Source organism: Polistes fuscatus, unplaced genomic scaffold, assembly GCF_010416935.1.
Source record: "Polistes fuscatus isolate 324 unplaced genomic scaffold, CU_Pfus_HIC Scaffold11, whole genome shotgun sequence".
Classification (NCBI taxonomy): domain Eukaryota; kingdom Metazoa; phylum Arthropoda; class Insecta; order Hymenoptera; family Vespidae; genus Polistes; species Polistes fuscatus.
Window position 1 is genome coordinate 1,437,547 of NW_025113009.1, and position 13,933 is coordinate 1,451,479.

The 13,933-nt window shown below is 35.2% G+C and overlaps 2 protein-coding genes across 3 annotated transcripts in view; both read left to right on the top strand.

Moving 5' to 3' along the window:
* Window positions 1-13,281, top strand: part of LOC122526524 — a 60,915-nt gene extending 47,634 nt beyond the window's left edge. Inside the window, exons 2-4 of the mRNA XM_043649983.1 lie at window positions 9,160-9,394; window positions 9,583-10,006; window positions 12,964-13,281. Coding sequence (XP_043505918.1) covers window positions 9,162-9,394; window positions 9,583-10,006; window positions 12,964-12,981 — 675 coding nt within the window. The 5' untranslated portion in view covers window positions 9,160-9,161 and the 3' untranslated portion in view covers window positions 12,982-13,281. The remainder of the gene's footprint in view (window positions 1-9,159; window positions 9,395-9,582; window positions 10,007-12,963) is intronic.
* LOC122526520 overlaps window positions 1-13,933 on the top strand; it is a 309,605-nt gene that overhangs the window by 95,382 nt on the left and 200,290 nt on the right. The window lies entirely within an intron of this gene.

Consider the following 13,933-nt stretch of genomic DNA (forward strand, 5'->3'; position numbering starts at 1 on the left):
CGTTTAACGAACACCGGTCCGTCGTTGGAATTTTTCTTTTCTTCTTTTTTTTTTTTCTTCTTTCTCTCTTTCTTATCTCCTTTTTTTATATTAAAAATTCGTACCACGCGTATTTTTCACGCGAGTTTAATTCGAAAAAAAAAACGTTACGAGAGAGAGAGAGAGAGAGAGAGAGAGAGAGAACAAAACGACGAATCACTTATCTTCCTTCTTTCCTTTTTGTTCTTGACACGAATTACTTTATCTTTTCCTTTTCTACACCTATCTCTCCACTCACTTCATTCTAAGGTATGATTACCTACTTTAAAAACAGATTCGTTCTAAATTCGAAGTAACTTCGTTATCGCGCCTCTTCTCGAGGAGTTACTTGCCTACCTACTTATTTCTAATGCCGTTAAGACAATCTCGCGTGCACGTCCTGCAATTTCTACATTACGCCGAATTGAATCATCGTTTCAATTTGCAACAGTGTCGTTTGCATAGTGAAATATTCTCGTTTCCTTTTCAACTAAATATATATATATATATCTCTTGCTTACTTTCACGGAGTAGAATAAGAACGTTCTCATGTGCATACGTAAAGATTGTATAGATCACTAGCCAGTAGTCTTCAAATTTTATCGGTTCAGGGAATCTTTCCGAGTATAAAAACATTTTATGAAACCCTTCCTCGTAACACGACAAATGATATCCCTCCTTGAAAGCGGGAAAAGTACTGAACCTTGCATCCCTCTTTTAAGGTGGTACATTTTCTTAAATAAATAAATAATTAATGTCCAAACACGTGAAACGATTCGCAGTACTCTTGGGAAAGTTAAGTAAAATCTGTGAATTTCATGGAACATACTTTGAAGATCACTGAAACATTGGTTTTATCGTAAACGATCTTCGCAAAAGTTACGTTAAATGAAATCTCGATAAACCTGTGGTAAAATTTAACGCTTAGTAACGTGTATAAAAGGCTTAGTTTAAAATCTCTCTCTTTCTCTCGACGAAAGTAAGAAAGTCAATCTTTCGTTGGGGGAAGGAAAACGACGTCTAACGTAGGTAATTTGACCTCTTTGCTAAATCCATTCGATGTGCAATCGCACGATGGTTTATTTCTAATGAAATTAAAGGTGATCACGATGCAGTTCCAATTAGCAGCTAGTACCCACGAATGGGGAAATTACAGGAACAAACCGTTGGAATGCAATTTCGATGTAAATTCACTGCTATCTCATTGGCGCGCGGATCTTTCCCCTCGGAGGATCGTAATTTCAGAGACGGAAAAATTTTCTCTTTCTCTCTTTCTCTTTCTTTCTACATTTCTTTTTCTATTTCTTTTTTCTTTTCCTCCGTGTTGCTAGCCAGTAATTAATTTTACAAGCGATATCTCGGGTAAAAGTCTGACGTGGCTTACTCTCTTACTTCGCGATATTTCTTCTTACCATTCGTAACTAGAATATTCCTCCCCCTCCCCCTCCCCCCTCCCCCCGGTGATCAAAGCCTTCGAGCCACGATTGGCTTTTAATTTCCACATTTATTCCTTCGATTTTATTGATTTCAATTTTCGTAATTAGGTTTTATGGCTTATCGGTAAAACATCCGATATATGATTCGAAGTTAGTAGTCATTAATATCGATTATTAGATTACGCGATGCGAAATTCGTTCGACCTATCAACATAGTATATTCTCTGTCCTTCGATTTATTCCGAAGTATTTCTCCATATATATATATGTATCGAAGATAACGAAATGTTTAATTTAAAATCCAAGGAAGATTATTAAACTAAATAGAGTTTCGTGATTATCTGACTTATGGTATTACCGAATGAAAATTTAATACCCAAATTATAAATTCATTTCTAAGAAGGAAATATTCATGTAATATTCCACTTTTCATAAAGTTATCATAACGTTCCTCTTCCTAAACTAACATTAAACTTAATTCTCTATCCGGAAGTAGTAGAATATATGTTTTTTCTCATTTTTGCGAAATGGAAAATAATTCAAAGTTAGATCAAGAGAAAAGCTTGGACTTTTGCGATAAACTCGGATGAGATTTATTCGTCAAAATTGTTAGAGGAAGAAGATAGATGGAGAGAAAGAGAGAGAGAGAGAATGAGTAAAGATGAGCATCTCATCCCCTTTTCCTAATGATGGAATATATAAACGCGTGTATGTAGGTATATATGTGTATATGTATAGATATTAAATCATGTTTGTATGTATGAGAACATTCGAAGGTCCCTTCTTCATGCTCGTTGTTCGTCGTCGCGTGGTTATTTCAGGAAACTGGGTGAATGCACGGTATTCGCGGCATTCCCTTTTTATGGCGTACCGTCGTGAATTCCAAGTTGACAGTATTCGAGCGTCTACGTTTGAACACAGTACGAGTCTGAAATTATTCTACGTCTACGAAGTTTGACCGCGTAGGAGGAAACGGTGTCCAAGTTCAAAGAAAAATCTTGATATTCATCAAATTTAAGGTTTTTTTCCTTTGTTACAATTCATTAATACATTTAATATAAAATATATATATCAATTTTATAACTTTATTCATATCGACAATGACACATATTTCTAATTCGATAAAATAATATGAAGAATCATATCTATGCAACTTTAATTGAACATATATTAAATGATTTAATTGTTTTATTCGATAACTAACAAGATCGTTGAATAAATACGTCTCGTGATTACTTTGCTTGAGACTTTATTAAATATCGCGTATACAAAACTAGGAATCGTGTCAAATGCGAATTAAATTATCGTTAGAACATTCTGCACGTAACTGCCTCGTTAATTAGGTTATTCCTCAGAATTTATGCTGGGAACTTTAATATTTTTTACTTTATTTAGTTTTTTCTTTATTTATCATATAAAAAGGTTTTACACATGATCTCTCAAAGTTGTAAAATTAATAATGATTTACATACCAGCGTATAAAAATAAACGTTCGTTTCTTGAAACTATATTTAATTAAAAAATAAAAAAAAAAAAAGAAAAACTTAGCCTCTTAAATTAGCATTAATAGAATAAATCTTTAATCGGGGACAAAAATTACAATTTCTTCTCGAAGTTAATAAAATAAAGAGACATAAAATAGGATAGTAATTTAATTTCAGAAGACGTTATACGGGAACAGGTATATCTAGATCTTATTGATTTTAATTCGAGCAGAAAAAAGTGCAAAAACGCGACTACCGAAAACGGAGGGAAAGGGACGGACCTTCCCCTTACCTGATTCGACGAGATAGGTCGCAAAAGAAAAGGAAGTCGATAAAGAGAATATCAGGTTAGGACTCAAGCTGATGCGAATTAACGTACAAACGAGAAACTACTGCGTGGCCGAGCTTCTGGCAGATCGGAAACCTGGCGATCGTTCTCGTTAACATTGCAAATCCACTTGGCGCGAACACTTTTTTACAAAGTTAATTTCACTCTGCAATGCAAATATCAGGGCTCTTCCTGTTCGTAGGACCGATGCTCATTCGCCGAATACTTGGCAACCAAGAAAAATAAAAAAAAAAAAAAAGAAAAAGTGACGAGACGGTCATCTCGCTTATTTAATTAAGGATGATTTGTCGGTATATTGAAAATGATGAAAATCGATTGAAAAAAAAATATATTATTTTGGCAAATCTACTGAAACTTCTCAAAAAAATTGGGATTTTTTTACAAGCCCGTTTAAAAGTTATAACATTTTTATTAGTTGCAACAAATTAACACGTAGTTAAATGGAAAACATGCTACCAGACCTATTCAAATGAAAAAAAAATAATGAAATTGTGATGTGAAAAATTCCAAAAATTTCAAATCAATAGATTAAATATCAAAGAAACATATAAGCGATTAATAATTGGTAGTTTCAATATTGTTTATTGAGAAAAATAATAATAATAACAATAATCATCATCTATTTCAACAGATATTAAGAGATATGGATTTGATGAAAATGTCATTAACTTTTGTTTCCGATTGTACCGACAAATCATCCTTAATCAAGTCAGTCGTCTTAACTTTCTTATCTCCTGTTTTTATTCATACTTTTCTTCGTAACGTTGTTTTTTTACTTTTTTTTACATTTGCAAAACCTTTTTATTTAATTGCATTATTCCCTTCACGTAAATGAGATTACGGTTTTATCCATGGAAGATACATTCTTTTAGGATTTTATAACGTCTAGCTAGAATACAAGTTAGTTTTTCTATTGTTTTGTGAATAAAACGTAAATTTACGTTAAGAGTAAACTAGGTCGATCTAAACAAAGCTCCGAGACATCACCGACTTAATCCTATTACAATGACAAAACAAACCACAATGAAGCTTAGTAGGTTATTTACGCTTGGAATAAACGGACGTGTTGGGCGTGTACCCGGAGTCTTCCTCTTTCTCTCTCTCTCTCTTACAATAGGTATAATTTTAATCATTTCATTGTTATATAAATTTCAATTAACAATTTTCAATGGTATACTTAACAATATTAATTAACTTCAATTATTATTCTACTTTTGAATTGGCGATGTAAAACTTTTTCAAACTTTCCTTTCATCGTTTGCTTTCCATCACATACAATTTCTCTTCGAAACAATATTTCCCTTTAATATAACGCATTTTAAACTCGAATTTCAATTAATTTCAACAATTAGAAAGGATTGCAAATAAATTAGGTCGATCGACTTTAAATAAAATCACAATATTATTTCTTTTTTTCTTTCTTTCTTTCTTTCTTTCTTTCTTTTTTATCTAACAAGTACGTCAATATATTCTAACTAATTGTAAGCTTTCTCTCTCTCTCTCTCTCTCTCTCTCTCTCTCTTTCATTCTCTTTGAAACTCTTTCACGTGTTTCCTGTACGTACGAGGCACGTCATTTACAGACTTGTGGCACGTCATTCATAGTCAAAGGGAAGAAAGAGAATATACGAGTTACGACGATAAAGTATAGAAAGGGGGATATGACTGACCGTAATTACGAAGCTAATTCTCGAACCTGACGAACAGATTTATATACGTTCTATCGTTGGATTAACTATACAGAAGATATCGTGGAAGTGAAACCATTCGAAATTAGACGTAATAAATATACTCTACTCAAATGTTCGTCTAATCCGAGAATGGTACTTACATATGTACTTACATAACACGCATGGTATTACATACTCACGTACATACATACATACATACATTGTTAAAACTAGTATATTTATTATAAGTAACAAATGACGTTACTTTCGCATTCTCTTTCACCTGAATGACGTTACGTTTTCGATTGTTCAACGATTACCGGAAATCACGGAGAATGGAAGAGAATGTGCGTGCTAATTGATAAATCATTTATTCAATTCCCGAGATTCATCTAATCTTGGACGCACCGGTGGGTTTTCTATGAGAGATCGAGAAGAATAGAAGGAGAAAATAAGAAGAAGGTTGTAATCGTAATAACATCTTTGTTTCATTGTAGAAGTGGTAGGCACATTTTACCTTTCGAAGTATCTGTCAGGATATTAATCAAACGTACGACTAAGATACAATTAAATGCACATACTAATGATAGCTATGGCATCGAAATGAAAAGGGCAGGTGTGCCCATCTTCTTTTCTATCTTCCTTCCTTCCTTCCTTCCTTCCTTCCTTTCTTAGCTTGTACGTGTATATGTGTGTATGTGTACTACCATTACTGTTTTCCTCTCTATCTCCTTTCCCTTTTCAAGACACAACATGTTCCCAGTTCTCACGGTTGGTAATGTGTAAATTCTCGGAGTAGTTGGTTAACGATAGTAAAAATAGGTATAATAATAAGAACGGTAATAATGAAGACGCGGTGTAAAGGTGATTTTATTCCTGTTCGAGTCGCATATCCAAATTAGGAATTAACGAGAATGGGGAGTAAACAACCGAGGGAGTGAACAGATAGGAAAGATAATCAAATGAAATTCTACTCTCCTTTACGTGTACGCACATTTACATTTAATTATTATCAAAATATTCTATTCGCTTGTACGTTGGTAAAAATTATTTTTATATGCTAACGAATCATTTTGTTGGTTAGGAATTTAAACATTTTTTATCATATAAAAAAAGAAAAAAAAAAGAAAAGTTATTAACGTTAAAACGAAACTACGTTATTTTACAATGAATTTTTCATTACTGCGCGGTATGTATACATAAAATGAATATTTTCTTGCATTTATAAAACGAATCTAGAGAGAGAGAGAGAGAGAAAAATTGTCGATAAATTTAAATATTACTTAAAAATAAGTTTGTTCTTTTTTTCAAAATGAATAGAATATTTTTCATCTGATTGAATATTGTAAAAGAAAAATTTGTAATTACTTTTTGATCGAATCGAAACATATCAGGAAATAATATAGAGACAATGTATCGCGTGGACGGACTTTGAATAATTTTGATCGTAGATAGGAATCAAGGAAGAGAACACCAATCACAATAACTTATTACGAATACACCGATCGGGTGGTGGTGGTTTCGTTCGTTCACACGCACGCGAAGCTGTTAGTTTGCCGCGACAATTACCAGAACCGTATTTGCATTCTGACCTTAACGATACTATCAGCTAGCCCGACCTTGATCTTATTGCATCGGTTTAATCGTAACGACTTGTACATCGTAATGCATTCTGGAGGTGAGAAAAGACCGTGACATTTTACTTGAGGAATCGTTGTACCATACATAGTTGGTGGTGGTGGTGTAAAACAGTAATTTGCAAACAATCGTAAACGTAGCGTGGTGAAGTCAAAGGAATTTGTGCAACGAACGAGCGAACGAACGAACGAACGAGCGAGTAAGTTGTTTACACGAAGTAAAAGCGAATCGATTAGGATTAATGGACCTTGATAAAGTTACTTTAAGACAAACTTCGAAACTAGGAGAAACTGTACGAAAAAGTTCAGGACAACTACGACAACGACAACGACCAACGACAATGGCGACTGTTTACGTAAGCGGAGTGTCTACGCTCGTTAGTCAGCAAGCTAACACGACACTTTGTTTTTCGCACTTAATTGGCTCAGACAATTAATTAGTCCTTCTCCGCGCGTTGGCCCGGATACGGGAAGGCGAGAGAAGATGCACTCAGTCGGGGACGAGCTGTGCATCTTCGAGCACACTTCATCTTATCTCTCGGATATTCTTCCTCTCTTGTTGTTTTACCAGCAACTAGACTGGCAGGCAACTTTTCTTTTCGTTTCGTTTCGTTTCGTTTCGAGAACAATGATTAAAAAAACTGTCACTTTGTTTTTATTCCTCCTAACACGCAACGCGAATTCGATCGCATTGTGATTTATTTTCTATTTATTAATCAATACAAAACTGTATGTATGTATGTATGTATGTAATATAATTGAAAAATCTTTTTTTTTCCTCTTTTTGGAATCAAATCTTTCTCGTTTTTCGTTCGTAAAATATATATTCAAATCAAAATGTAATCGGTACGAGTAACTATGACAATATTTACAATGCTATTTTTCATGATTGTAAAAAAATATATTAGGATCGAATTCCGATAGATTCAACGTTAAATTATTCTCCATACACGGACCACACACGATAACGCGAACGTTTCACGATGATTTACGTGGTCTACATGAATTTCCTGGATTTGAAAAGGCAACGTCGAAGCGTTGTGTCTTAAACGTCTTATACCAGAGACCTGTACTTAGTTGCGAGTAAACGCAACTGTACAGAAATAGTCACGTGCTATCTTAGAAGGGAGTGTATATACACACACATACATGTACACGTACTGAACTTATGTGAACGCGAAAACACGATTCTGCGAACACTTATCGATATTTTAGCTATCGTCGATTTGGAAAACCATTTTATAAATTTTCCTCTGTTAGAAATTTAATCCATCGCCGATCAATTTCTTACTTTTCATCATTTTAAGAATAAAATTTTTAATAAACATGTGCATGGATTTAAGCATGGTGTTTATGGGTTTCGTCAAGATCCACCAGAGACCCGTTCAAAGCACCCCCATTTCCACTAAAACATATAAAAGCAATTTAAATTAAAGATTAAAGATAGAACAGAATTACTATTCTTCATACGTTTGTTGTCGAATTTATTTTCGCACGATTTTCAAGAGAAATGTTTTCAAGTTTTCCCATTTTTGAAATTTCGCTAAAGCTTAAAAAACAAATTTTATGATTAATCTTTCACGGTGATTGTTAGTCTGCCAGATAGACTGCAACCAAACTGTTAATCTGTTAGATTTTTTGAACAAACGAATTTAATCGAAATCATTTTAATTCTTCATTCATTAATCCATCCATCATACGTGCAATTTCTTGACTCTTCGTGGAATGTCTTAGCGAAGAGAATAAAATTGTGGATCGGTGAAAACCACCAGGAAAGAGATCCTTATACGTGGAGATCAAGTTTATACGATCGGCCAAAGTTGGCGCAGGTGCGTAGCGTCTTTTACCATCTCCAGTCAGCCAACCAACCAACCAACCAACCAACCAACCAACTAACCAGTCAGCCCTTCGTTAGCTTAGGTTGGTTGAGAAGGTAACTCAGGTGCATGCGCGAGTGTGCGCAGGTGTTCGCACCTGCTGTTGCACTTTCGTGCAGATCACTCGAGTATTAAACTCGAGCCGTGATTTGAGCATGATTTTTCTCTCTCTCTTTCTTTTTTTTTCTCTTGTCAATACTGTTTTTATTTTATGCGCAGCTGCATAGCTGATTTGGAACTCAAATCACGATTACTTATTTTTATTATTATTATTATTATTATTATAATAATTGTTGTCTCGATTGATAAAACGAAAAAAGAATAATCGGAGGATATAAGTTGTCTTAAGTATTTTGATAGTAGTATTATATTATCATGAGAAATTCGAGTGTTCAAAGTACCTCTCCATGATTAGCAATTAGTAATCGCGAGAGGTCTTAACGAACGAAAGTTTATTCGTCGAGTAGAATTCTGAACTTTAATAGGGTTATGGTAATTCATAATAATACCTGATTAGGAATACGATATTTGAGAAACTTGAAAAATAAATCATTCGTAAAAGATAGACGTTGTATTCTTGATGAGTATATTAATAGCAGCGAGGAGGTTATCGGGTATATCGAATTCGCACAAGGTCCGATCTTTGGATAAAAGTCAAAGTACCAAATAGATCTTCGCACCTTCTTTAGGAATGGACGACCACGAGATTCAATCGACCGTGGAGTCGATTCTTGGGCCTGGAGTGAAGGTAGTCGATTGCGAAAAAAAATCATGCGTCAGGGAGGAAGAAGTTTTACTGATAAACGGAGTACCGATCCCTCTGGAAGGGCCAGATGGAGTTGCCATTCGCGAGGCTATGATAACCGGTCAGGTACCGCCGTGTGACTTGCTCAATCAGATTCTCGTCAAGGCTGGGATTTTAAGGTAGTACGGTGAATCCGATCGTACAATATATTTTCTTGTTAATCGTTGACGTTAACGAAATATTCGTAAATTTTGATCTGGTTTTTGTTTTTCTTTTTGTTTGTTTGTTTATTTGTTTCGAAAACGCGTATTTGTTATTTCCTTTTGGATTCACCGTGTTACTCGGTAACGTGAACATGATTGTAAAGGGCCCCGGTACGACTGGAGACGTCCTTGAGCGTAAAATCTTCCATCGTGACGAAAGAAGAGGTCACCGTGGCGCGAGGTGGTAAGGTCGTCGACGAGAGGAGTCGCGAAACGAAGGAGAACAATTATTATGCCTCGTCAACCAGCGAGATATGGGAACCAGTTGGTATTGTCCATCGTCCTAGAAACATCAAACCGTTCGACAGTTCCGACGAATCAAGGCCGAACTCTAACGCTAGTTCCGATCAGGGATACACTACCAACACAAGCAGCAATCACGTTCTAAGGGAACGCGGGGGTGCTTCTATCACTGGTTGTCCCATTTGCGAGGACAACGATCCTGATTGCGCTCAGCGTTGTCTCGGAGGACTGGCTGGACTCGGAGCCACCAGTAAAGTGCCCGGAGTGCAAACGACCACTTCTGCGGTAAGCGAATAATAGACAAACTCTTTTCTTGCTTCGTACAACCATTCGATTTCTTACATACTCCGTTTATTTAATTCCGTTTAACGATTATCTTTCGATTATCTTTTGCGATTAGAAGGTAAGAGTAAAAGAGGAATAGGAAGAAGAGAGAGAGAGAGAGAGAGTAGATCCACGTAACCAAGCAAAAGGGGGCTTGTCATATATTAGAAAAGTTTTTCCTTTAGATTGCAAATAATCTTCCTTCTTCGTTCCATACCAATTTTTTCCTCCCCTCTCTCCCTTTCTATTTTTTGTTACGAACTCTAACATTCCAACGTAGTTGGCAGGCATCGCGAGTAACGGCCGGATTTTCTTGCCTTCAGCCGGTTGGTAATAGTAAGACCGAATAGAAAACTACTTCGGAGGATCGACTCACCGCGTAACTTACCTTATAAGTATTCTTTGTCGGCTCGTTTTCGCCTCGAGTTATCGTGCTTTCACGATGACTTTGGGGGATCTGTTAAAAAGTAGACTTCGAGAAGATCTATTATGTTCTTGGGACGGTGTGATTTTATTGGAAATGTCGTCGTATTTCTTACACGTACAACGATGATATATATATAAGATATTCATTAATTTATAAAATGAATTATTGTTGAGCTTTAGTCTAACAATAAGTTGCAATTTAAATTTTCTATTTTTATTTTTTTTTTAATAATATTCTCCTTGCGAAACACGTACCTATTATTGAATGTTTTTGTTTATTTGTTTAATAAAATGAAACCGATAAGATACGCGTGTGGCAGCAAAGTATCAAACATTATTCTTTATACGCAAGAACGAGAAAAGATCTTAACGGGCTGAGTTTTTCCTCGTTCCTTCGAAGTACGGAGGTGAGTCAATAGGTAGGTAGGTAGGTAGGTAGGTGGTTTGCAAGAAAGCAAGCAGTCAGGACAGTCAGCCAGGCTATCGAGCAGACGAGCCAGCAGGCGATCAAGTTGGATTCCCGGCAAGAAAACTACCTGGTCTTAATGGGTGTTCGTTCCTCGCAAATCGAACATCTTGTACGTAATCTCCTCATACGGAAATCCATGATTCTTCGAATGTGTGTTTTTTTTTTGTTTTTGTCTTTTCCCCCCATTGGAAAATGATGTTCTATAAGATTGATAAGTATCGGATATATCAGACAAATTCGTATTTTTATTATTGTTTTATCGAATTCATAAGCATTCGAAGAAATATGATTGTAAACATCGTAACAAAATGACTTAAATTATAAACATTTGAAATTCTTCGTATTACTCAATCCATATTGATCGCACGTAGCGATCTTCGAGCTTCGCGTATTACTTATGTGCACCTGCAGTCGAATGGTTGCACGTAGGACGTAATACATTGGCTACGATAATGACTGAACGTACCAGACGGCTTTTTTTGCCGCCGCGCCTATTTAATTTGCATAGAATTATTACCTTTTTTATCTTTTTGTCTCATGATTATTTTCTCCAAAAATATGTTACGAAGTTTAATTGGTATACCAGGTACCCGACAACCTGTCGATATCATTTTTTATTTATTTTTTTCTTTATTTTTTTTTTAATCGTTTGTTATATATTATTTGTTACATTTTTATGTCAAATCATGATAAACTTCAGATGATCCTCTGACTTTCCTTATACTGAAAAGCTCGGCCGTCGGTAATGTAGAATTTGTTGCAGGTAAAATAAGGTAGAATAAGAAGTGATAAGTGTGTGAACTGTATTATCGACTCTTTAAAGGTATTACATCGACTACGATAATTTACCCTAAGTCGATATAGAAGTTTTCTTTATATGTCTGATCATCTTTGAGTGGCAATTGGTTGTCAATAAAGTCATGAGCTTTCAAATGAATAGTCGGTATAGTAGATAGTGTTTATATTATAATTTATACGTTTCTTTTTTTTTAATACTGGATAAAATAAAATTGTATATTAAAACGTCACATGAGATAATAAAAATAAATTTTCAACTTACGACAGATATCTATGTAACTTAATATTATGTGTATCACATATTTTGTATTTATATATATATATATATATATATTTATGTATTCTTTGTTTAACATCACGATATTTTATTGAAAATCGAATTTTTTCTACTATGTTGAATTTAAAACACATTGTAATTTTTGTATTTCAAAGTAATAGATCTCTGACAAGATCTAATACGTGATTGGCCTATAAAACTACGTTATACTTCTCTCCTCGAGCATCATCCTACATTACATACGATCTGACGATTTGACGTTTCTTATTTCTCAATTTGAGTCGCATCTGTGTCATGTACGTTCGTATGAATTTACGACTGTATCAAGTATATCTACTAGTATAAATTTAGTCATATATTTTTCATACATTTTCGAGAATTTTCAAATCTACGATAACAATTCGATAAAATGTACTTTTCCAATACGATTGGATACAAATTTTGATGATAATAGAAATTCGGCGCGTTTTTTATGATAATATCGTTCGAAACATCGTATCTCGCGATATTTCCTTTTCATTTGCATATTTATGTAACGTATCTGTGCATCTGCGGAATGCAGGTACGATATATTTATAAGATCTTTGCTCGTGAAATAAAAATAATAAAAAAGTACGTATAAGGATAATGAATTAATCCAATAATCCCGTGTGCGAACTTAACACAATATTCTTTGAAAAAAAAAAATGGTGCAAGAGGTGCATGGGTGTAATTGAAAAAAAAAAAAAAAAAAAAAACAACAAACGATCATTACGAAGGATGGGAAAAAAATGTGTCGTTGAAGTTCAGGAATTACGGCAATGGGGAGGAAAATGATAACGCGTAAGCAGATCTAGGTTTTCATAGTTTCGTTGTAGAGAGTACTATTGTTGATACACACACATATATATATATGTAGGACAAAATGAAGAGTGAGAATCGACGATTAGCTTACGACGTCAATTACAGGATGCCGAGCTTTGGTAGATTTTCAACATGGTTCGTTCGCAATGGCATACTGGCTCTTCATTGGTGTTTTCCCACTCACACTCTTCTCTTCACTGCTTTAGCAGTGAGGCCAACGGGAAATGGGAATCAGAAAACCGATCGATAAATCCAATTAAATTTTGTAACGCGCCTGGCTGTAGATGCAACGGGAGCAACAGCAGCAACAGCAACACCGGGCCCTGACACCAGCCAAATTACATTTTACGTGCGATCGTCGAACATCGTCTGGGAATTCGCAAGAACTATCTTGAATCATTATCGATGACCGTTTCGGTAAAGTACGTACGTTTCCTTCCTCGTGTTTCTCTATCTTTCACCCTCCCTACCACCCCCTCCCCCACCCTGGATCATTTATCATCCTCGCATTATATTCTACTTGACGTGACGTTTAAAATAATTTTCCAACAAATTTTCCCGGATCTTTTCTAAAATGGGGGAAATCTATTTTGCAGCAGCTAACAGAGAGAGAGAAAGAGAGAGAGAGAGAGAGAGAGAGAGAGAGAGAGAGAAAAGAATATAAAGTTCATTGTAAGTTAACTTACGGTTCACATACAGTAAAATTACAAAATGTTATTTTATTATATAACGTGACAACAATTATTGCGAGGTCAAATTTTGAGTATCGACGCACTCTTCTCTCTCTTTCTCTCTCTTTCTCTGCATTGGTATCAAGAATGATTGTGAACGACCGCATCGTTAAATGAGACATGTGTATCGATTGTTCATTATAATTGGATTTGCAGTTGCCCGTGACACGTGATTTATTTTTTTTCGATAGGAACGAAACGACCGTCGGTGACTCGATTATTTCCAAAATCGTCGTCGTATGGTACAGGTATGTAGGTAGGTAGGTAGGTAGGTAGGTAGGTATGGTATCGGTCTTTCGAATTAATTTGTCGTGGTTTACATTCACCGATGAGTCAAAAGATTA